The sequence below is a fragment of the Crocodylus porosus genome, unplaced genomic scaffold (genome assembly GCF_001723895.1).
Source record: "Crocodylus porosus isolate Cpor-Errol unplaced genomic scaffold, CroPor_comp1, whole genome shotgun sequence".
NCBI classification, from domain to species: domain Eukaryota; kingdom Metazoa; phylum Chordata; order Crocodylia; family Crocodylidae; genus Crocodylus; species Crocodylus porosus.
This window is the reverse complement of record NW_017728931.1, coordinates 66,247,193-66,271,722: the sequence shown is the minus strand read 5'-3', so window position 1 is coordinate 66,271,722 and position 24,530 is coordinate 66,247,193. Positions and strand designations below refer to the sequence as shown.

The window sequence follows — 24,530 nt, the reverse complement described above, 5'->3', positions numbered from 1 at the left end:
ACTAATAATAAATGAGTATATACAGGCTTGGAGAGGCAGTTCATTTTGATGGCTAAAATTGATGTTTATTTTTAAGCATTTGTTTCAATTTTTATCAATTGAAAGTGTCAGGATTGCGCAAAATAAGGGGAATTTTTTTTTTTTTATTGATTTAGTGCCCACACACACACAAACTGTGACTGCTGCAGAAGCTGGGGGCCATGCCAGTAAAGCTGTGCAGGGAGTGGGGGTTGGAGGTATAGGGCTGGTAGCGGCTGGGAGCCCGATGCCACCAGGCCCTCACTCTGCATAGGTCCCAGCCAGGCCAGGGGCCAAACACCCAGGGAGCCTGGCCCAGCCTGGCCTCTGTGGGAGTTTAGCCCCTGCTGAGTCACACAGGGGCTGGGCCAGGCTCTGAAGGGCTAGGGACAGACTTTCAAAAAGCCTGAGCCTGAATTGATCCAATCTTTGCACATTAATCTACCCTGCCTAGGCTGAATCAGTCTATAACTGTCCAGACATCCCCTCTGGACTGAAGAAATGCAGGCACATGCCTGCAGTGGCTCAAGCTAGAAGCTGGGGGATGCTAGAGTAGCCCTCCCTTCGCTTCAATTGTGCTGAGCTAAGGTGGGGTGTGGCCAGGCCCTATCAGGATGCTTTAATTAGGGAGGGGTCCCCCCCTTGCTGGTCAGCAAGGGAGCCAGCAGGGATTTACACAGCATACTTAGGAGGGAGTTACACAGGGAGCATTTATCAGCTCATAAGTGAAACAAAAGTATTTCTCATTAGTTCAAGCTCTTCTTAAACAACTGTTTCCAAGGAAGGAATGGAGGGACATTACCAACTGCCTGTTGATTAACTCAAAAAAGCCCTAAGCAGACACTGTGCTGCCTGCCTTTGCTCTTTCTCCCACAGCAGAGACCATAGCCAGCATGCGCTATGCTAGCTAATGCTGAGAGGTGTCTGCATAAGGCAGAGCAGAGTGGGGAACCCCTGCTTGACTAGGGAGTGGTGAGAGGGAGAGGGGGAGCAGGAGGAAGCCAGGCAGACCCTGCTGTGTCTGAAGTCTCTGCCAGAGCTCCAGCAAGGGAGAAGCCAGCTCAGCTGGGCTGGAGCAGAGACCAGAGCGCTGGCCAGCAAAACATCTGGGATTCTGGGGGTCTCTGATTTAATTTAAATCAGGAAGGTATCTGGGATAGACACTGCATTAACTGGTTTGACACAAATCAGTTAAGTCTGATACTACATTCAACCAGGTTTATCTTAAACTGGTTTCAGCCATTTTCAGACTGGTTTATGTGCACTGAACTTCTGTTCTGGTTACAGGTTTAAATCAGTTTCTGATCACTTAAACCTGTTTATGTGTAATGTCTGTCCCTAGCCCAGGTTTTTGGCCCCTGCCCTGATTACTCAGGGGCTAAGCTCTGTGGGAGTTTGGTTCCTGCCTCAGCTGGGACTTGGGCATAGCAAGTAGCTGGCAGTACTGAGTTCCTAGCTACTACCAGCTCTGCCCCTCCAAACCCCTCTCCTACCACAGCCTTACTGGCAGGGCCCCTAGCTCCTGCAGTGGACTATTCTCACACACAGTGCCCCCTGCCCCAGATTTCCTTACTTCCATCACAGATTTTTTTAAATTTCTCTTTTATGTAAAATGTGATGATTACCAATTAACAATGGAATTATTTTCTGTTAGTCTGTGAATGTCAGGTGAAATTAATGTTTATTGATATCTATCAATAAAAATGAAATCCTGCCAAGCCTAAGTATATATAGGTTTTAAAGCATGCAGTGTGGGTTATCCAGGTACTTTAAAAACAAACAACCATATACACACACAATATCTTTCATCTGGTTGCCAGAATGATTTTTGTTTGATCTTGGTGCTAGATGGGAGGTTAGCAGAGGTGAAAGCCATTTTCCCATAAGAGTATGTACTTTAGAACTTCCAACATTTTACCTTTATTTCCATATGTCTAAATCCACAAAGTTGATGTGAACATCTTCCCTCTCTCCATAATGAGCAGACAGTATCACTACCAAGGGCTTTTTCACAATGACGGAAGTGGCACTTTGAACCCTGAAAGGTAATAGAGATGATTCTAAAAACCGTATCATGCACTTGCATCAGCAGTTGCTTTATTTGTGATTCTCTTATTAAAATTGTTTGTATTAATGAGAAAGTAGAGCATACCCTGGTCCATGTAGCACACCATTATTGTTCTCTGAAACACCTGTAAATTATGGAAAAGATTTAGGACCCGATTCACTGACATTAGTAAAGTTACACAAGGCTCAATTCTGTACTTAACCACACAGATGTAAACCCCATGTCACTGGGAATCACAATTGTGCAACTGAGGGCAGAAATGAGCCCACTGGTCTCAAGCAACTAATAAATGCTAGCACAAATGGAAGACATTTCAGGCCTATATGGTAATTGTTCTGCCCAGTTTAATGTGAAATAACTCAAAAGATGGGGTTACAATTTTGGAAGGCAATTCTATAGTCTACTGAACAGTACTGTTTTCTTTATATTCAACCAAATTTTTCTCTTGTCCAGTTTTATCTTATTATTCCTATTGATATCCCGTTAGAGATCTTGAAATAGTTTTTCTCCCTCCTCATTGTTTCTACATAGATTCTTGCAAATGTCACCAGAACTCTCCCTTAATAATCATGCAACAAAGCCATATAGATTTTTATTCATGTCCCTGTTCACCACTATGTAAGAGCTACACAGATGAAGGTTGTAGGGGCTGATATATAATCGATAAGGAGATGGCGGCAGCTTCCTGTACCCCAGCCTCTGACTCACAGAGGAAGAGCAAGTGGTAGGTGTCACGCTCTAACATTGTCACTAATATAAACTCCATAATAGGGTTTATGAAAGCAAGCACAAAGTAATTCAGTTTAACTATATCCCCACTCCCCCCACCCCAGCCCCAAGTCAACTGCCGATACACTTGTTTCTTCCCCCTTTGCAGTGGGAATGTTGCAGGGGAGGTAGGTAGAGGGAGGGTAGCTGATATTAAACAGCACAGAATTAATTTAGAACATGGAGAATCCTGCCCTTAATCTTTTCCTAAAAATTAATGATTTCAAGCTTTTAATTTTGTTTGCTTCTTTTAATTCCATTCATTTGGTCAACACTGGTTCTGAGTGGTTCACCATAACATGCATTACTTTAGGTCAGGGTAATAAAGACTGAGGCTGAATACCTCCTGTGTAGCCATTTTACTCAGCCCACAGGGCTTCCAGAGTGGCTGGGATTCAGAGGTAGGGTGAGTAGAGGCAAGGCCTGCTGCTGAATTCTCTGCTATGGAGGCCCATTGGAGATATATGTCAGCAGTAGGAAAGATGTGTTAGTCCCTGCACTGCTGACATTCACACCACAGCCACCACCAGGACTAGACATAGCTCAGGGGCCCATGTGAGTTTGACAAACCTGCTCTAAATGTATTTTCACTACAGCTGAAGATTCACTTGTGTCAGCTAGCTTTTGCCCGCAAAAACTTCCAGTGCACAAAAATAGAGATGTTTGAGAGTTACTGGCACAAGATTTTTCATTGGAAAATATCAATTCAGCAAGAAAGTCTTCTTAGCTACAAAATAGAATTACTGGTCAAAATAAAAAAAAGAATATCTACTAGAATAGTTAATAGTCCACTGCAGATGACACTCACCTGAGAATGAAGAAGACTCAAGTTCAAGACATGAGTGGGTTAGGCACAGCAGAGGCTTGATCAATGGTTTCTCAAATAACCAGGTAAGCAACCAGGCTATTGGCTATTCTAAAGCAGGTTAACCTCAGATTTCTCATTAAGAAAATCCCATGTTTTCCTTCAATGCAGAATGAGAATTTTTCTGAAATCTTAAGTTTTATAGTATATAAAAGATTTTTTTCCCCCAACCAGCACCAGGTAATTATAAACAGACCCATGAGTGCTGTTTCGACAAAGTATTACTTTTGGAATAAAATCATTACTGCTGGTAACTTATTAGGGACAGAAGGATACTTAATCACTCAGTAAGGCTCTAACATTGCAAATGGATGCATAGCATAAACCCCTTCCTACTCCTTTGACTTTCCCATAGTCATTCTTACACATAATTCTTCAATGGGTAATAGCATCTACAATGTTGTCATTTCAAGAAATGAGTGAGGCAGAAGGACACAAGTAGCTGGTTTATTAAAACCAGACAAAATGCCCTTTACCTAATAAGTTTATAAATGTTATTTCCTTTGGGTTGTGTAAGTGTTGTTTTAATTAAAGCAACCATGAGGAGTAGTCTTCAGGTAGCATTTACAAAAATGCACTCTACAAAAGAGGTGCATGTTATTTATTTAACTCAATAAGTTAATGATATAAGGTGAGAAGTAATGAGCTCAAGGTCTGAAGTTCATGGCACAGGCTAGTTCCCAACATCTTTGACAATCAGTTTCTGTCTGCACATCAAATATATCTATATGGACACATGCACAAGTTATACACATTGGTATATGAAAAAGGTCATAATTTATACTATAAACTCATCCTTACAATCAAGGATGGAAACCACTGTAAATTTTGCAATATTTACCTTTATGCAGGTGGAATAAAAATAGAAATAGCAGTCATTTCCAACTTCTGCCATTTTCACGTTTTGTGCTTGTATTCCACTGTCTTTATATGAATAGCATATAATCGTAAAAGTAAGAACCATCAATGAGAATGAAAAGAAAACTCCTTTTTCTGAAAACAGTGGTTTTCAGGATCTAAGGATATTTCCTTTTAAAATAATAATAATTGCTGGTGTGTCTCAAAATTATACTTAAACTAATTTATAAATCAGACGGTACCTTCTCCAGGTTTGCTCAAGCGTTGAAACATTGAAAATGGTTGCTAGTCAGTGCACAGATTCAAACTTCCAGAATCTCTCCCATTGTTACAATAGTTCTTATGACATCACCACAAATGAGATCACCTGACCCTTCAGATTCTGACTGCTCACTTACTTTCATTGCCCTTGCATAAAATAAGAGAAAATAAAGTAATTCCAGCTAGTCTGTTACACTGGTGTTTCCTCTGACATAACAGAAAATGGGAAACAAGTTAACGTAGCACGTTGAAACAACTGTTTGATGAAAGAACAATAGTCCTGAGAGGCATCAGGACACAAACCTATGTCTCTTATTTTGTCACATTTTTAACTGAATTCCTTTCTCCATGCTGGTGTTTTGAGGGGACACAGGCATTTTCCTCTTTCAGTAAAAATCCTTGCAGCTTCTAGCCACTAACCTGTTGGCTGCAGATTGCTTTTTCTTGTTCCCATCATTTCTACATCTGCAAAAAAGTTTTGGACTCCACCTGAGATCATGCAGGGAGATTAATAATTTACCCTCTTTATCCAGATCCTTGATGACTTGCCCAGTAATGATCAGGTCAAATCAGGATGCAAATAAGGCTTTAATCCAGCTTAGCACCGAGGCATGTTTTATTTTGTCAGGAACTTCAAGTGAAAGGAATTCCTTTGTGCTTTCTGACATCAAGGCCTGTGAAAATCAGCCTTTTAGACTCAAGGCACCCCTTGTTAGATGCAAAGCGCGGCAACCCTTGCTACATTCAATAGACGCTTGGAAAATGCCAGCTCTGTGCTTCCTCTGATTCTTTTTGAGTAAGGGGTTTCCCCCTGCATTCTTATTGCACAGGTCTCAGGAAGACCCTGGGCCTTCCAAAATGTTTTCCCCTCTCTAGATGCCAATGGGAACCCACTGGGGTTTTGGCATGAATGAATGGCAGGCACTGGGCCCGCATGAGAGTGCCAACCCTGCCCATGCCAGGGAGTGAGACACAAAGCAAGCTCTGCTACCTAAGTGCACCTGGCAGTTAGACAGCCTCCTACCGGTTTAGGCTGGGCATAAGGAAAAACTTCTTTACTGTCTGAGCCCCCAAGGCCTGGAATAGACTCCCCCCTGAGCGGCATTCCCTCTAAGCTGTGTGACATGCGTGGCTGCACATACTCCTGCACACATTATACAGCTTAGGGAACCCCAGAGGTGGTGCAAGCACTTAGTCTGCCCACTTTTAAGGAACATTTGGATGCCTAACCTGCTGGGATCCTTTGACCCCAGCTGATTTCCTGCCCCTTGGGCAGGGGACTGGACCCGCTGATCTTGTGAGGCCCCTTCCAGCCCTAATGTCTATGAATCTATGACATATTGACCTCCCTGCCTGCCCTATGACACCTCCAGGGAAGGAATACTACCTGATCTACACATCAAAGAGCTACTCAGCCCCGTTCACAAAGACATTCTCATGGACCCAGAGGGAGACAGCCTTCCATCTTTTGCTCTCTCTGTAGAAAAACCAAGTTTATTTCCTATCTACGGGGATTTTTCACCATCCTGTACCCTCTATTCTTTTCCCAAAGCCTGACAAAAGGACTTTGATCCTGAAAGCTTGCAGAGAAGGACAATTTTTCTTGTGATTTCCTGGTTGGTCTCCTAAAAGGTATGCTTTTGGAACCGAGAGTACGTTTTCTGTATGAAACCATGAATCTGTTTTGCATGATGGGGACTTAGGACACTGCCTTTTACAACTCCTTCTCTAAAAAAGCCTAATTTTGATGAGGGCCCTTGTTTTGTTCTGGAAGCAAGGGGGCCATGACGACACTGGAGAGGGTCATGGACCAGGTGATGAGTTGGCAGCACGTGGGGAGAATATCTATATCTATGCACCCACGTGGAAAAAGTAGTGAGCAATGCGCAAGGATGCCTGCCGGCAGCCATTGCCACTAGAAGCGGGGAGCCCACCTCAGGGCACCTGAGGGTACCGCCGCAACACCCCACGACCAGCTCAGTGGGGGTAGGGTGGGAGGCGGGAGCCCCTCAGGCCCCGCCCCGCCGGACTCCATTTCCCAGCACGCCGCGCGCGGGTGCGGGCTCGGGCGCTGCGGGAGCAGGGAGCTGCGGCCATGAGCCGCCTGGGCGCGGTGCAACGGAAGGTGCCCTGCCTCTTCGTCACCCAGGTCAAGGAGGAGCCGTCGGCCAAGCGGGAGCGCCAGGTGCCGGCGGGGGGGAGCTCGTCATGTGTGTCCGCGGGCTCGTGTGCCCCCCCACCCGCCTCACTGCGCGCATGCGCGCTTGGGAGGGGGCGGTGGGTGCTGCGGAGCTGGTGCCCGTAGGGCAGGAGCGGCCTCGCCCCTGGGCGCTGCCCGGTGGCCCCGCGTCCCTCCCCGACACGGGCGTGGGGCCTGGGGATGTGTCACGAGGAGGCGGCGCCAGCCCCGAGAGCTGAGGGCGGATGCAGAGTCTTCGAGGGTGCTTGTGGCACCGGTAGATTCACAGCCCGACCGGGGGGGGAGAGGGCCAGCGCTGAACCCGTTCAGTGACATCTGCGGCCGGCCGGTGTGCCCGCCACACACCACACGTGCGTGCCCACGCGCTCGTGTATTTCTGTTACAGATTATGGTGCATAGATGTTAGGTCAGGAAGGTGTGGGCGACTGCGGTCTCCTGAGTGTGGGGGGGGCACCCGCAGAAGCCGACAGCAGCGTTGGCCGCCAGAGCAGAGCTGGCGAATACCCACAGATGCCACTGGGCAAATGCTTGTTACTGTTACCCTAGTCCAGTGGGTTTTTTAAATATATAAATCGGATTCAACATTTACTATTTATTTTAATGAATGTCCAATCACTTATCTCATGGGTGACTCTCTCAGGAGTCTCCTGGACATTTATATCTCATTCCTGGAGATGCCAGGGCAGGCCCGAAGGGCTGGGAATCCTAACAGAAGTGCAGCTCCCAGCTGTAGCTCGGAAGGATTTTTGCTGAGTTTTCAGAGTTACCGCCGGACCAGACAGAAGTTTGCTGCTGGCTCCAGGGCGGAGGGGAATCTAGCTGGGGCTGGGAGCCTGCAGCCAGGTTCCCGTAGCAGTGGTCAAGGCTCCCTGTTGTCAGAATGGGAGGGGAGAAGGCAGCAGAGGGAGCTGGTTCTTGGGGTGCCTCAGCTGGTGCTGAAGGGTGGGGTGGGTGAATTGGGGCCTCCCCCACCTCAGCAAGGCTCCAATACATTCACTCTACCCTCCAGGGGGCTTGGGGGGGGCTGAAAAGCCCCCAGACTGAACTCCCTCCACTCCCTTTCCCCCCTCCCATTCTGAAAATAGTGACAGGTTGAGAGCTCAGCAGACACAAATGATAAAAGATGCTACATTTTGAAAAACCTTTATCTGATGCTTCATTCAGTGAGAGGTCAGATTTTTACCCAGTCCTCCTTTTTGAAGCTGTCTGCAGTTGTTCACTTTTGCTTAGTCAGGGCTATGGACTGCTTTCTATGACCAGATCTGGTGAAAACTGTCACTTCTGTCTGCACTCAGTCATAGAGAAGCTGGGCTGGAAGTGACCTCCAGGGATCATAGTCCAACCCCCTGTCTGAGGCAGGATCAGCCCTATCCAAACCATCCCCTACAAACCATCATCTAAACTCGACCTATGGCTACCATCAACTTGGCAAGATGATGCCCAGAGATTTTCAACAGGAGCCCACTGTTAGATGTCATCCACAATACTATAAAGCCTCCTGGGCTGGTGCAGTGTTCTGAGTTTCCTTGCAGCAAAAAAGATGCTCTATTTTTTTCTCCCCACTATGGTCAATAAAAGACCAACAGTGAAGAAGCTGAGGGGTGCCTTGAGCCTAAAAATTTGAGCCACTGCTCTAAACAGAAGACTGCAGGTGCGGAGAAGGATTAGCCACCTAATTAGGCAACATATTTTGAAAATAAAGGAGGATTAGACAAGATATTTTGAAAATAGCCGTAATCAGAAACAGCCTCATTGAAGCTATTTCTAGATGCCTTGTTAAACAAAATACAGGATCAGGTTGACAAGGGCTTCTGGGTGTCTGTTCAGACTCCTTGGAACACTTACCTCTTTAAGGAAGAAAGGGTTTGGCTCAAGACCCCACAGTATCTTAACTGGTTCACCACGTTTCTTTCTTTAATCGCCCCTTCTCACCCTAGTTTGTTTGTTGCCACCACCACCACTGTGTGTGATTGATAGGCCTTCCATAGTCAAACTGAAGCTTATGAGCAGTTAGTCTCTTGCTAAATGATGCATAGAATCTTTGTTGTCATGGTAATGCTGCGAAGGCATCTCTTGAAATTCTGTGGCACCTGCCTGGATCCCTTCTGCATTCTACCTGTACTTCAAAAAAGGGGGAGCAGGTAGTCTCTAGAGATCAGTGAAGAAGAAAAGTGAGAAGTAATCTCAGCCATTTTTTAAGGTGACTTCATTCTTTTATTTTGATCCATTTTTAAACTTGTGATGTGCTGTGATATAGTCACGTTTTTAGATAACATTAGAAAACAGGAATAAAAGAAAAACAGGGTGCTGATTTATGGGCACTCCTAATCCCTACAATCAGTGTGGTAAGATGGTAATCGCCTGTGAAAGACTGAATTTTAATTGATGTTTTTAATAAATGCCTCTTTCAGCCATTTAAAGTTTTGGCAACGGAGACTCTAACTCGAAAGGCAATAGATGCAGATATATATAATGCAATTCCGACTGAGAAGGTGGATGGAACCTGCTGTTATGTAACTACATATAAAGGTAATGGGGAAGAACTGTATAAGGACTTCTCACATTGACTAGTACTTCTGTACTGTGCATAATTTATCTTCCTTATATATTTTTATTGGAATCTTGGAGCTGGGCAACAGAAAAACCAAGCACAAAAACAGCTTTAGTAAAAAATTATTATATAGATGCACTTATCTGTAAAATTGTGCTGGCTCTTAATTTAACACGTGAAATCAAAGCCACGATAAATAGCATGTTCTTAAGTTAATGTGGTAGCCAAAGAAAACTTTGAACTGGCTCTTCAGGGTGACATTTTGTATTGAGCTTATTGCCTAATAAATTCTTGTAGAAGCTGTTTTATTTCCAGAGCTGTGGGAAAAGCTGTGGTTCAATGCATTGCTGTTGAAGCCTTGAAAATTCCTCTTATTCTTATATCTGCCTGAAAGAGCATTTTTAATCTGCATGGAACATGTATGCCCTGTGGTTTTTAAAAACATAACTAATAAACCAATTTATGCATAAAAGTAGATGAAATAATAGTCTGAATATAGTTGTTTAGATTTCTATACAATAAAATATAAATGTTAAATGTATATAGCTGCAGGACTGCTTATTTTTTGGAGGCAGGAAAGAATGGAACATTTTGCCAATGGATAGCTTAACTATTATATTTTCACTTTAGTGATGTTCAGAACATTATTTCTGCTACTGCTTAATACAGTCTGTTTTCATATTGAACTTCAGGGCAACCATACCTATGGGCGAGGTTGGATAGAAAACCCAACAAGCAAGCTGAGAAAAGGTTTAAAAAATTCCTGTATTCACTGGAAGATTCCAAAGGTTAGTGAGGACATTTCCTTTATTTCCCCTCACCCTTTTTTTTGTTAATAAACTTGTTAAGGTAGGACAAACACTTATTAATCATAGTAGACTACAGTGTATCTGTCCTACTTACAAATCAGATAACTGTGTAACACAATACCAGTCCCAATTCATAGCTTTTACTTGCTGTATAATCAGGGATCTTGGTTTTCTTTAATAAAAAAATAGCAAATTCTCTGATAAAACACCCCATATATGTGATTAAAATTAAAGGCCCTGTGGCCCTGCTGGTGTCTCTGACATGCCACTACCCCTCCCCACCCTCCCAACTGCCCCTCGGCCCCCCCCGGCCCTGCTGGTGCCTCTCACTTTTCCCCCGCCCCACTTCAGCCCCTTGGCCTTACTCGTGCCTCTCACTTCCTCCTGCCGCAACCCCTCTGCCTTACTAGAGGTGCCGTTAGGGCTTTGGGGCCAGGGAGCTGGGTTGGCAGCCCCCCACCCCTGGCAGGCAGCAGTGGCTGCTGCAGTGGGGTGGAGTCCGGCTTCCCCCTGCTGCCTGTCTGCTGCAGGCTCGGGTGGCAGGGACAGCTCCCTGCTAGGGTGCACACTCCCCAGGAGGTGGGAGGGACCTGTGCCCCCAGATCTGTGCATGGGGTAAGGCAGGTTGCACGCTGCAGCCTTGTGTGGGGTGTGGTGGGGCCAGCTCCCTCGGCACTGTGTGCCCTTCCCAGGGGACAAGAGGGACCCACACCCCCAGATCAGTGTGTGGGGCAGGGGTGGGGGCAGATTTGGGCTCGGGCTTCTGTCCTGCTGCCCTCTCCTGGGGCCTTTGCAGTCCAGTGGGCATGACCTGGTGTGGCAGTGAACAATGGGGCCCCACGGAGAAGCTGCTTGTTGCTGTGAGCTTTGCGTTGCCCTGGCAACACACCCTCTGCACGCATGGCTGAGGTCAAGGCTGTGGCCCAGAGTTGTGGCGATCGAAGCTGCCGTGCATGCGGGAGATGTGTTGCCAGGTCAGTGGGGAGCTTGCAGCGATGAACAACTTCTCTGCGTGGCCCTGCTGTTCCTTGCCATGCCAGGTTGTGCCCGCTAGGCTGTGAAGGCCCCAGGGTAGGGCAGGAACCTGAGCCTGCAGCCTGCACCTGCCCCCACCCCCACCCCCACCCCATGCACAGATCTGAGGGGCACAGGTCTGCCCTGTCCCCTGGGGAGTGCACACAGTCCTGGGAGCTGGAGCCACCCTCCCCCTACCAGACTAGCTGCCTCAGACACTACACAGCTGGGTAGCAACCCCAGCCCCCACAGGGGCTCAATTCCAGCCCCCCACCCACCTGCTTACCTGCTGGAGATGCTCTCCAGGCTGCCTGGGGCCATGTGTATGTACAAGCACATGGTGCTCCCTGTCTGACCTTTATTTTCCTTGTAAAATACCATACTTAGTCAAAATTGTAATTACAAAGTATACAGAGCTAATTAAGCACTTATTTCTCACCCTGGTTATATTTCAAATCCTAAAACTTCCTGCATGCTGATCTTCATTTTATATAATCTTCTGTTTCTGTGCTGGAATTTAAACTTTTTGTTTAAACATTTTAGTACAGCAAATAATGTTTTAATATTAAACAATAAAAGCTATAACGAGAGTAGATCACCTGCTCGTAGTCCTTCTAGGCACATTCTTTAAAGACTTACTTTGAAATTAGCTGAAATTTTGTCAAAACACAACTGTTTATCTTTTTTTAGAATTTATTTGGAATATTGAAGAAGATTTCAAGCATGTCCCGGAGTGCTGGATTCCAGCAAAGGAAATACAGCATTCTAATGGGAACCCTTTGCCTGATGAAAATGGACACATTCCAGGTATGTAGAGAGACAGCCCAATTTAAATGAAAAGGGGAATCTTTCTGTACCTCTGTGGTCTATTAGAATTAGTCCTCTTTGTTCAGAAGATACAGTTCAAGCATATTATTTCCTTAGTCATTCAGTAGTGCTTTTTTCTGCCACAGTAAAAATGCTTTTTGTGGCATTTGGCTGCATTGTAAAAAGCTTTGGACTAAAAGCAGTTATAACTTAAGTTCCTTTAACCTACATCTGAGGTAGTGTGCAACTCTTTCCCCTCCCTGCTCCCCTTTTGTCTCTGGGTTAACTTTTTCTTTGTAATTACTTGCATAGCTCTCCATAATAGCAGTAAAATGCTGAAGTTTAGACCATAGGAATCAGAACTCGTGGTAAGGTGGTATCTCTTATTAGACCAACTGGACCTTTGCAAACAAAAATCTTTTTAATTGCAAGCTTTCGGGCACAAGCACCTTTCTTCAGGCATAGGAGAAAAGATTGTAAAAGTTCTCCCAGGTAGAAATGAAAGTTCATATTTCATAGGAGAGTTGAAGGTTAGACCATTGCTGCACATACAGCTTTTAACAAGTCTCAATTAAGGGATCACATGGAGTACTTTCTTATAGGTTGGGTGCCAGTGGAGAAAAACAGTAAACAATACTGCTGGCATTCATCTGTTGTAAATTACGAGGCTGAAGTTGCCCTTGTATTGAAACACCATGCTGATGACCCTGGACTTCTGGAAATCAGTCCTGTGCCATTATCAAACCTTTTGGAACAAACACTGGAGCTTATTGGAACTAATATTAATGCAAATCCATATGGTAAGTATACCTTGTCATTAATACTTTAATGCTGTTAAGATTTTCAGTGTAATATTTTTTTTTAATGGAAGAGGTTCACTTTCTTTGAAATGGCTTCAGTGAGTTCCACAAACTGAAGGAAACTGGTACATTCCAAATTTCCTTCTAAGAAAAATAAATGGATAGCTACAACTTTGCCCAAAGGTTGAGGTCCCAAAATATTTTCAGGCATTTCAGTAATTCACTGTCAACCACACAATCCCTAAACTCTTTAGCTGTCCATTTTATCAATAACAGTATGTTGTAGGTCCTTGGAACAAATGCCATTAGATTAAACTTTGCTCCTTTTTTCATGAAATGGAAACTGAGTCCCAAACTGCAAAGAAAGATGTGATGGTTTTGGGGAGGGTTGTTTACATTCTAGATGGCTATTGTGATTCAAAAGCTGATGAAAACTGCACTTTCTACTTCAGTGTAGATTTCAGTGAGGTCAACCATTTACCCTTTGTTTGGGACTCAGCTAGCTATAGTGAGGCAAAAATAAGCCTAATTTCTACTAGGATTGGATGGGTGTCTTGATAGAAAAAATAACAATAAAAAATTTTTGGAACTAATAGTGCCAGTCTTTACTGAGACTTTCACTGTGTATTAGCAAAGTTAAATGAAGAACTGGGAAGCAGATTTATTTGTTTTCTGTTTAAAGAAGTCTGTTCTCATAACCAAGGAAGGAACCAACCGCTTTTTGTACAATTTTCTTAATTCTAAAATGCAAAATTTGCTTCTTTAGAAGCACTTGTTATGAGTCCCAAGCATTGGTCAAGGGCAACAGGGATAATTTTTCATTATGAAATATTTGGTAAATACTTTTGGAAGAGATATGGTCTTGCTTACATTTTGGGTACGTTATTTCTTTGCATAATTATGACACTTAACAGACGAGCAAAAAAGACTTCTGCACAAAAGACCTTTTTTTTTTTTTTCATTTGCTTACTTCTGCAAAAAATAAAAGTTCTTAATTATTTAGTGGTGCTCCAATACCTAATACATCAACTGCAGCTGTATAGCTTTTTACATTTATGGAGACTTTTAGCATTGCCTGGAAAATCAGCAGTTCTTGGTCATCCGTATGACCACATCACAAACTTTACGTGAAATCTGTCATCTTGACTTTTGATTCTCTGGATCATAGAGGCAGAAATCTCTTAATTTGCAAGTGAAAAGGCTTGGGGCAGATCTGGAGAAGGACTTAAGTATCTTATATTCAGAGTTAGTTAAGCACCTCTCACCCCCATATACTGCATAAAGGAGAGTTAGGTGCCTTGGAAGGGTGATTTGAAAAACCGGCTTCCGAGTTGAAAGCCATTTAGAGCTAGCCAGTGGGATATGCAAATTATTGCACTGGGCACATCTACCCATGTCCCTACAGTGCTCTTGTTACTGCGCTGTCACTTAGTACTTTAGTACTAAAAGAAAGTACTGAATGATGGCACAGTAACAACTCGTACTGCGCCGTGTGTGCTGTTCATGGCTATTTTTAGTTGCTACATTGCCATAGCAACATGCTGTAGTGAGGGAGCATGTTGGTATGGCATCACAGTTCCAGCGTCACAGTTTGTGACCGATGCTACATCACTGTAGCATGTTGCTATAGTGATATAGTATTACATGTAGACACACCCACTGTGTCTGTCTGAATTCTTTTTAGAAGACTGCAAAGAGAGAACTTTTGTAGGCTTGGGATGTGGAGCCTACAACTATATTTCAGAAACACTGAGGATGGCTTACTGTTTAAAATGTGGCTGGAAGAGAAGGATTTAGTGCTGTTACTTTCTTATATGCTAACATAGTGGATAAGCATGTGCCCAGGAAGTGGAAGCCTTGGGTTATAGACAGTTTTTCAGTATGAAGGGATTTTTGGCCTGCATTTCTGTAGTAAAGTGGTGGGTCACTAAGCATAAAGGAATGCAAGATTTGCAAAGCCAGAAGAACAGCAAGCAATAATAAGCCTGATGCTATAGATTACTAAGAGATAGTTACCAGTGTTAGTCTGAAGTCAGGCAGCACCTTGGAGACTAACTAGTTTAGAGAGGCATAACTTTTTGTAGGAGACTTCTAAGGTCTAACAACTTTAGAGACTGTTGGTTCAGAGAAATGTAAGTATCTACTGCAGGGGTGGGAAATTTTAGCTGCTTTTTAATGAGTTTTTTTGGTGAGCTGTTGAGGGCAGCATGGGTAGTCCTGCCCCGTGACAGTTGTCCTGCCTCCTGGTTACTATCTTGGGACCGGAAGTCCCACCCCTAATCCCTGACCTTTGCCACCAGAAGTCCCTCCCTTGACCTTGGAAGTACTCCTGGGGGGGAAGGAGGACGGTGGGGTTTGCCATATTGAAACTGGAAAAAACAAATAATATAGTAGATGCCTGAATTTTTTTTTTTTTTTTTGGATAACTTATTTTAATTTTACTTAAAAATATTTTTGTCCCAATATGTGTCTGTTTGTAGCGTATATAGAAGTGATGACATAATAGCTCAAAATACACTCTAACTTCTGTGTATTGTTGTGGCGGGTTAAGGGACGTATGTGGGGGGCAGTGTGGTTGGGGAATGGGTGTGGGGGAGGGAGGAGCTGGATGTAGAGGGGAATGGGTGTGAGATATGTGGGTGCGAGTAGGGTAGGGGTGGGAGATTGTGGATGTTTGAGGGGTGGGGGGTGTGGGATTATGGTGGGGCAGCTTCCAGTGGGGTTGTTCCTGGTGCTGTTTCAGCCAGCCAGGTGCTACTATGCTCCCCTTGCCCCAGCAGCTGCTTCTCCTCCCACTCCTGCCCCCTGCTGTGCCACTTTGGGAGAGTGGTGGGGAGGGGGAAAAGAGTGTTTCTAGCAGGAGCAGCAGAGTTGAAGGTGAGGGGAGCAAGGAAACATCTGGCTGGCTATAGCCCCACACAAAACAGCCCCACCAAAAGCTTTGCCCTGGCTGGGAGGAGTGCACGCACTGGCTGCCTGGGTGGAAGCGTATGGACTCATCCCCATGTGGAACATTGCAGGGGTAGCTGCAATGGGTTGGATTCAGGCACTTGACAGGCCAGCTCCGGCCTATGAACTGTATTTTGCCCACCTCTGGTCTAGTGTCCCCTGTAAAAGCTTATACCACTCTGAAGCAGTCGAAGGTGCTACCCTACCCTGCATTCTGCCTGTAGCTTAGTAGTAAGGGCATGTCACTTCCTTATGACGCACGGTTCTAGGTTTTAAATCTTTGCTATCAGGATCATGTGCATGGAGGGTGTCTGCATGTGTGTTAACCATACTCATTTAATAGATGCACCTTCTGCCATGCAAGCTGCAGAGGCAGTTATTTAATTTCGTACAAAGCTGAATCTGGATTTATAACAATGTGTATATTACTGCACTTTCATGGGCTTAACTTTTAGAATGTTACATAAGGGCAAATGGTTGCAGTAGAGTAGATTGGATGTTTATCTTGCTGGGATCCTATGACCCCAGCTGACTTCCTGCCCTTTGGGCAGGGGGCTGGACTTGATGATCTCCCGAGGTCCCTTCCAGCCCTAATGTCTATGAAATCTATGAAAATGATAGACTTCTTTCTTTCCAGTATGAAGATTGATCACTCTCACACACCCCTCAGTTGCTATACGTGACAAGGTTAACCTTTTCTTTATGTAGGATTAGGAAGTAAGAAGCACCCTGTACATCTTCTTGTACCACATGGGGCATTTGAAATAAAGAATCCACCTGTGCTGAAACACAATGATATACTGTCCTGGCTTGACAATAGCACGGAAGGTAAAATAGAAGGAATTGTATGGCACTGCAACGATGGAACTTTAATCAAGGTAACTGTAGACTGCCATGTGCAAGTCTGTCATACTTAAACTCCCTAATAATAAAATACATTTAAACAAACATTAAATTGTTTATGTTGAAAGGAACAAACTTCTAATATTCGGGGCGTAGGATCAATTAAAATGTGTACCACTGAATATCCTTAGGTGAAAAACCCATCTAGCGACTATGATGGAATGTTATAAATGGATCAGAATGATTAATTCCCACACTTTGAAATATTTTTCAGTCTCATTGAGTGGGTATTTGGATAACATTGCATGAAGTAGCTTAGAGCAGAGGTACTCAACCTTTTGGCTCTGCAGGCCAGATAAGTCAGCTGGGGCCAAGCTGCAGGGTGGATCAACTCCAGTGCACTGGGAGTGGTCTGTGGGGGGCCTAGTCATGCTCTTAGCCCTGCTATGTTCTAGGATTGGGCTTGGGGGGCTAGTGCTGCCCTTGACCTTCCCTGGGTACAGGACCTGGGGTACCCTATGGATCTGGAACCTTGGCTGGAAAGCAGTATCATTGTTTTCCTACTACCAAACTTCTGGACCTTTGGGGAGCCCCATAGACTGAATGACCTGCTGAGCACCCCTGCCCTGTAGGAAGCATGTCAAACATCAACTACGCATTCTTTTTAAGTATCTTTTCCCAATGATTTTCCTCCCCCCATCTAATGATGTTGCCTTTCCAGTTCTCCTACATCCCCCATAGCATTAACTGATAAAATCTTTAGAAAGTGCTATAATTTATGCTGTCATTCTCCTATGTTGCTTTCCATCTAGTGTTGTAATAAAAGTTTGCCAGGTAACATGGGTGGCAGGAAGAGCAATCAGATCTCAACAATTATTTGTGTTTAGTACACTAAAACAGTATACAACACTCTTACTTTAAGTACCTTCCATTTTAAAAATTTAAGCATGCCTATCCTGTATAGGTAATATTTAACAACGAAAGGTGGTGGTGGTGTGTTTTTTTTGTTTTGTTTTTTGTCACATTGTTAGAACAAACAAAACATTCAGTGCCAACGTGATCGCTGTACTCAAATTGAGCTCTGGAGTCCTCAGATGTCATATGCTTTTTCTCTCATTTGAATGACAGCTAAACATACAACCTCTTCCTAATGCTTTTTATCAAAACACTTGATGTCATTGCTGTATAACACATGGCTTTAAAGTTTGAGACCAGCTGTAACCAGTCATTATAGAGTGAATGATTTAAAGCAGCAGAAGTATCATAACTTGCTTTGGAGAGCACCAGGAAAGTAAGTTGCTTGCAGTGGTATTACTAGCTCAAAAAAACCCCAACTTGCCGTTTCTAGATACTGTGTACCATAATTCTGAACTTAAAGTAGTAAAAGCCAGGACTGTCCCAGCTTGTGGCCTATAAGGTGTTAAGTTGTGGCTTCTGAGCTCCTGCCCCCTCCCATCTCTGTGGCTGGAGCAGTAGCTGGAGTCTCTGGGCTTCCCCTCCTTCCTCCAGCTTCTACTGCCTCCCCTCACCTTGGAGTGCAGGGCAGTGCAGCTTGGGGAGAGGAGGGTAAAGCCAGGGCCATGTGGTGTGGGGAGGGGTGCACTTGCACAGGTGCATGGTGCTGCAGTGGGGGTGGGATATCCAGGGAGGGGAGAAGGAGCATCTATGCAGTCTAGGGCCTGAGGTTTGCACTGGTGTGGCTTCTGACCACTTCGAAGTTGGACAGCCCAGTAGTAAGCCAGAATTGCTGGTCAACTTTGTCAAGACACTAGTGAAAGATGCTTGTTACAGGTGGTCTACATGGTGAACTTTTACACTGACTTCTTCTTTCTCTTTCCTTAGCTCCATCGCCATCATCTTGGCTTGCACTGGCCAATTGCAGAAACACATCTGAATTCTCAGCCAGTTGTTGTCTCTGTCAGTGGGACCAAATATGACTTTGAACCAAAGAGTTTGTTTCACCATTTTTCAAAGCTGGATGGCCAAAGATTCAGGAGACTCAAAGATATAACATTTGATTTCTAAGAAAATAAATCTAACTTCGTTGCCTAGGTACTGCTGTACATTCCTCCCACCTTGCCTACAGAATAAAAAATAAACTTTTGCAAATAATTTTGATGGTAGTTTTCTATCTACAGAACTAGTAATGTTGGGCATAAGTGACCAGTTTGGTGTAGCAGAAGAGCATTAGTGTAGATATTACAGTTGTAGCTTCCAGAATATAAGCTCCTTTACTTTGTTTTGAAAGATCCTTAAATATTGAGTCTACCTTTTTTAAACTGTTGGGCTTAGGAATAAGTACAGCGTTAGCCACCCCAAGCAGCTTTTATAGTGAATGAGAGAATGTAATGATGGCTTAAGATCAGTGAACTATAATGGTATCTGTATATTTATTTTATATTCCACATCCCAATAATGGGATACTGTCAAGTTTACACCTGAGGCTTAGAAAGAATTGAGTAGTATTATCAGTGAAGATGGATTTAAAGCAGGACAATAATCCAGCCCTGAAATTTAATATTTTTGTTCTCCTGCATGCATGTGAGGCAGCAGTAACTTTTTATCTATAAGCTGCAGCATTCTACAGCTTGAAAACCAGGTAGTGTAGTTTGTTAAGTTATGAGTGTTTCCATTTTGTTGAAGCAAAAACTTTCAGTAATTGATATCATGTAAAAAGCACCAGTACTAATAATTTAAAAAACGCTTAGTTATTCAAAGAAGATGAGAATTGGTTTCAGAATACCTGCTTTACGTTCTAAACGAGTTTAGAAAACACTTTACCAAGAGCCGCATGTAAAGTAACATTTCAAAACTTAACCTATAAAAATAAAGACTATTTAAACTGCTGTTTATTCTCATGGTCTATGTCTTACAGCTGTATTGTAAAGATATATACATCAATAAAGATCTACAAAAATACTGAAAACTTTCAGATAAGTTACCTGTACATCTACATATAAAAATATTTACTGGCATGCTGCTTTAACCTCTTCATTCTTCAATTTCTGAAGTGAAGGTGGGAAATGAGTGGCTTGAATAGCAAAAGGACCACCTGTCAATTCCTGAGTTACCTACTAGTGTTAGACAGCAGGAATACGTTATTTACTACTTGCACTGGAGGCATAAAAGAGTAGGAGTGGTAGGAATAGTTCTAGTCCAACAATGTACCTGTTCCAAGCATGATGAAATCCTTTTCTCTCTCCTGGTCATTCAACACAGCACTACAGTGGCACTTCTGAACTAAAACATACAAGGCAAAATGAGTGGAGAAGATGAGTGTAAAAGCTAAACCTCTGTTATATATAATATATGCACTAAATATGAACTGATGACAAGCTTTCAAAAATAACAAGTTTCACTTGCATCAAATCATTGGTCCTAACAACTTGTGAAAACAAGTCTGAATATTGGGTGATATGCAAGTTTTCATATTGGTGCTTGCACTAATTAACTGCAAATTAATCAATAGAAACACTAGCGGGGATATCCACTTGAACTCCAAACTGTTCAGAAAGCTTCTTTAATCTCTCTTCTAAGATGATGTTTTTTTTCACTTCTTCATTGTAGTTGTATTTCAGATCCTCAATTTCTTCAAAGAAGGAAGGATCGAAGTTTTCCAATTCTTTTCTCAACTTTTTGATTTCTTCCTAATTTAAAAAAAAATCCACATTACCTATTTTGAACAGTTTAAGTTGATGCATGCTTCTGTGTGAGAGTGCAGAAGAGCAATTACTGCATTTCTTCCTCCTTTATGGGCTAGATTTAAACATGCACATGCATCCCTTTTTATACTGGACATTGAATATTACACAGGTACCTATTACTTCCACTGGCAAGGGATACAAACAACTGTACTGAAGTAACGGAACAATTCTATTCTACATTTTCACTTCGTTATGGAAAGCATGGCAAACTTCCTCTCTTACTTGGTTTCCTTGACAGCCTAGTCCAGGGGTCAGGCAATTATTTTGACTGGAGGACTGCTTAATGAGTTTCGGTGAGGCATTAAGGGCTGTGAGTGTACCCCACCCCCTAGCCCCTGACCTCTGCCACTGCAAGTTTCTTCCCCTTGTCCAGGAAGTACTCTTAAAAGGAGTATGGATTTGCTTGTATATTGTGTGGGGGGTGTGTGGCTGGGGGAATATATGGTTGGTGGGGGGTGGAGGTGCAGAACAGGTGTATGTGTCAGTGTGGGGTGTGTATGGCTGAGGTGTGTGGGACTGGTGTATGTGGGTGTGTTTGGGGTGTATACGTGGGTGTGGGGAAAATGACAGTGTTAGTGTGGGACTGTTGGATGTGGGTGCATGCGTGAGGAGGTGTAGGAGTAGGTGTAAGTGGATGTGTGTAGGGGTGTGTGTGGTTGAGGTGTAGAGTATGTGGGTATGGTGGGGTTTGTGTGCATGTAGGTGGGGGTCAGTGTGGGTGTATGTGTGTGGTTGGAGTGTGTGGGACAGTGCTGGGTATGTGTGTGGGTATAGAGGGGGTGGGGTGTGGGTGTGCACATGTGGGGGCTTCCCTCTTGCCTGCTCTTCACAATGCGGCTGAGCCCAGCCCCTCTTCAGGCAGGGGGAGGGAGGGAAATCGGTGCTGCCTTTGCCTGAGTCACAGCGTGCTGCAAAGGGCAGGAAAGCAGCTGCTGCTGGCTGGCAGCAATAGAAGCCCCTATGAGAAGGGTGCGGGGGCGGGGAGCTACACCTGACATCATCAGCTCTCTACGCTTGCCTGGAGAGGCTACAGCAGAGCCTACCTACGTTGGCTTCTGCTGCTGTTGCTTTTCTCTCACCTGCCTTCCTGGCAGAGCTGCACCAAGTGCACCCTGGCTCCTGCTTCTGTTCCCCCACTCCTGTCTGTCCTTGCCTGCCGGTCAGGGCTTTGTGAGCAGCCGAGCTCCTTCACACCCCAACCCCTCCCTCTACACACAACTCCCCTGCCTGGCACAAGCAGGACCAGAGTGAGCTGTAGGCAGAGCCCACCCCATTTCCCACAATGCTGCAGCTTCCCCTTCTTACCTGCTGCCCCAAGCGCTACAGCAGGGACTGGATGAGGAGCTGCTGGAGACTGGGGGAGCCCTGATCAGAAGCCGTGCCTGCTGGCAAAGGAGGCTGGGAACACAGCACAGTCTGCCCTGGGTGGGACTCAGCCCCAGGATGAGCACATCAGGGCTAACCACAGGCAGGGCTAGATACACTTAATTGGTAGGTGTCTGCCTGTGGGCCAGATCCAGTCAACTGGTGGGCCACATGCGGTCCATGGGCCATATTTTGCCCACCCCTGGCCTAGTCATTTGGAAGGTATGTAAATCTAACATACAGGATGGAGAAATCTTTGGCTATATTACAGTTGTCATATGGGGAGAAAGGAAAGAGCCAAAGAATGGCAGTAACTGGCTACCAAATTATCCAGGGAAGAAGCAGGTGTGAGCAATTTGATGGTGGAACATTTCAGCTGCTCAGCGTATTGGACAATGCCAAATTCCCTCTCTTACACTAGGGGCACACATTCACAAGAGTCTCTACAGACACTTCTAGCGAGTTTAAAAGTAATATTTTGAGACATAATAACTAAAATTAAGAAGGATTCTATCATCAACCTATACCTAACTTTGTATGGTCAAAAGTGAACCAAATGGCAGACATGCAGTACTCACCTTAAGTTGCTGCTTTTCTAGTTCTGATGCTTTCAGATGCATCTGAAGGTCAACCATATCTGTCATTAGCTTGTCAGTTCTACCTGTACCCAAAAACTCATCTTGTCCTACAAAAATAAGAATTTAGGTTAAGTTAAGGCACTGTAAGTTAGGCTATACAATTAACCTGATCAGAATCCTATGCCCATTGTCATTTTACAGTTACCATTTCAGCAGAAAAAAAACTATTCTGCTAACGTGCATTTATCCAGTGTAGCCTTCAGTGGTACAATCTGTGCTGTGTCAGTGTACCTGAGACTATATCAGATTTTATGCTGCTGAGCTACTTTCCCTTCAGAGAAGGCTCTTGACAGGCAATAGTCTCTTAGCATCTCTTAACTTGGCATGGATGATGAAAAATGGTTCCAAAGAAATATGAAAAGATCTCTGCTTCTCCCAGGCTACCCACCAAGTGTGGCACTTTATAGTGTAGACTCTCAACCCCTGTCTAACTTTCATAGCAATCTTCTTGCCTGTTACCCAATCACTGGAAACAACATTCCTTTCTAAAGCCCCCTGAAGTCTCCTTTCTACTGCAATCTGACAATTGACTGCAGCTGATTAAACTTGGGTGAGGCAGGGGGTGGAACTCAGGTGAGATTCATCAAACCAACTTGTGGCAATAGCCTAAAATATTAGGAAAGGAAGAGATCTGTTACATCTGTTTGCATACATTATTTTGGGTCAACTTTTAATGCTGTAATCGATGGTGCTTCTCTTCTACCACTTCTCTTTGAATAATGTTCCAGCTTAATTTGTGTCCACGAGCCCTATTCATTGTTGTGAAGTTATTACTGGATAATTTAAAACATGGTGTTTGACATACTGATTTAATATGTGTACAACTGATGCCATGCAAAATTAGTGTTACAAAGGTCGTGGAGCAGTTATCCACTTTTACTGTGGTTTGGCAATTTGGGGAATGCATTCAACTTAAAATTCTGCTTAATATTATTAAATTATCACACTGTTCTCACTATAAAGTTGTTGCATCACATAAACCTTTCAGTGTGACAAGACTCTTCATCCCAGACAAAAATAAGATATTAAAACTTAACAGGCAACTGAAGAGGCCTATGGCAAGTGTTTGGAGCAAAGGCTACAGTAATTACTAGAATTGGGACACGGAAGGAGAAGCCTTACAATAGGGAGCATTTAGCTATTTTCAGTGATAGAAAATGAAAAGAACGACCACAAGATCCTGAGGAAGGGGTGCCCAGAAGGAAGAGTGAGCCAGAGGTTAGGGTTACTGTATGCAGGATGTTTGGTTTTATTTAAAAAAGATTTGCACTATATTTTCTTTCAAGTAAAGAGAAATGATGGACAGAAAATTGTGCGCCTGTTTTCAGGTGAATGTTGCAGTTGGGTGCAATCAAAGTTAAACTGCAAATCAGAATGCTCCTGGCTTTACTGAGGTGGGAGGGTGTTGCGGGGAGTCTAAAGAATAAGAAATAAGACCAGAGAACCATATACAGTAAAAGCTGTATTAACTGGCATTTTACTAACCGGAATACTCTATTAACTGGAATTTCCAATATCCCTCGAAACAAATCCTCACTTAAGCAACAGGAATCTTTGCTGAGTCTATCCAGTACGCACATCAAGTATTTCTGTTACTTACATCAGTGACACTGCCGAAAGGAGCTGCCAGGAGCCCTTTCAGTTGATATTCGCATAGGCAGAGAGAGAAAAAAAATTGGGGGGGTCTGAGTGCGTGCATGCACGCATGCGTCCCCCCAGGCAGGAAAGTCTGCAGGGGAAGGGACAGGGGAAGGGAAAGGAATCTGCGTGGGGCAGAGCGGGCTCAGATAACCGGAATTTTTAGATAACTGGCACCCTGCTTACCCTACTCATGCCGGATAACAAAGCTTTTATTGTAATTGGAATGAATTCCAGGTATAATGAGGCAAAGCTAGACAAAGCTGTACTCCAGGACAGGGACTATACCCTGGATTCTGTTCAACCTGAGGATTAAAGCACATGCATTTCAACAACCAATCTTCTTCACAACAATCTAGTGAGCCTCCAGCAGA

General features: G+C 44.0%; 3 protein-coding genes across 11 annotated transcripts in view; 1 reads left to right on the top strand and 2 right to left on the bottom strand.

Annotated features, from left to right (window-relative positions):
* The window catches only part of CUNH12orf50 (chromosome unknown C12orf50 homolog), a 42,803-nt gene extending 37,845 nt beyond the window's left edge, over window positions 1-4,958 (bottom strand). The window contains exons 1-2 of the mRNA XM_019545281.1: window positions 4,820-4,958; window positions 1,937-2,056 (exon numbers count right to left, since the gene is read on the bottom strand). Of these exons, the coding sequence (XP_019400826.1) occupies window positions 1,937-1,948 (12 nt within the window). The 5' untranslated portion in view covers window positions 1,949-2,056; window positions 4,820-4,958. The remainder of the gene's footprint in view (window positions 1-1,936; window positions 2,057-4,819) is intronic.
* A 1,912-nt stretch (window positions 4,959-6,870) lies between these two features.
* On the top strand, window positions 6,871-19,657 carry CUNH12orf29 (chromosome unknown C12orf29 homolog). Of its 3 annotated transcripts, XR_002102942.1 has the most exons (8): window positions 6,871-7,023; window positions 9,450-9,567; window positions 10,282-10,377; window positions 12,103-12,219; window positions 12,822-13,019; window positions 16,677-16,846; window positions 17,940-18,102; window positions 18,654-18,749. XR_002102942.1 is itself a non-coding variant. In XM_019545280.1 (7 exons), the coding sequence occupies exons 1-7, from the start codon at window positions 6,934-6,936 to the stop codon at window positions 18,834-18,836; spliced, it is 936 nt and encodes a 311-aa protein (XP_019400825.1). In that variant the 5' UTR covers window positions 6,874-6,933; the 3' UTR covers window positions 18,837-19,657. The 3 variants fall into 3 exon arrangements, 2 of the variants coding, with proteins under 2 accessions (XP_019400825.1, XP_019400824.1); XM_019545280.1 differs by lacking the exon at window positions 17,940-18,102 and having other exon boundaries at window positions 6,874-6,987; window positions 18,654-19,657; XM_019545279.1 differs by lacking the exon at window positions 17,940-18,102 and having other exon boundaries at window positions 6,874-7,023; window positions 18,654-19,657.
* Window positions 19,470-24,530, bottom strand: part of CEP290 (centrosomal protein 290) — a 100,365-nt gene continuing 95,304 nt past the window's right edge. For all 7 annotated transcript variants that reach the window (XM_019545272.1, XM_019545271.1, XM_019545273.1 and 4 more), the window contains 2 exons: window positions 22,459-22,565; window positions 19,470-20,458 (listed from right to left, as the gene is read on the bottom strand). In XM_019545272.1, the coding sequence (XP_019400817.1) occupies window positions 20,270-20,458; window positions 22,459-22,565 (296 nt within the window). In that variant the 3' untranslated portion in view covers window positions 19,470-20,269. The remainder of the gene's footprint in view (window positions 20,459-22,458; window positions 22,566-24,530) is intronic.

Bases quoted from the DNA above. Each gene is read 5' to 3' on its own strand.
- CUNH12orf29 (XM_019545279.1), top strand. From the start codon at position 6,934: ATGAGCCGCCTGGGCGCGGTGCAACGGAAGGTGCCCTGCCTCTTCGTC. The intron at 7,024-9,449 runs GTGCCGGCGGGG...TGCCTCTTTCAG, and splicing joins CGGCCAAGCGGGAGCGCCAG to CCATTTAAAGTTTTGGCAAC. The intron at 9,568-10,281 runs GTAATGGGGAAG...ATTGAACTTCAG, and splicing joins TTATGTAACTACATATAAAG to GGCAACCATACCTATGGGCG.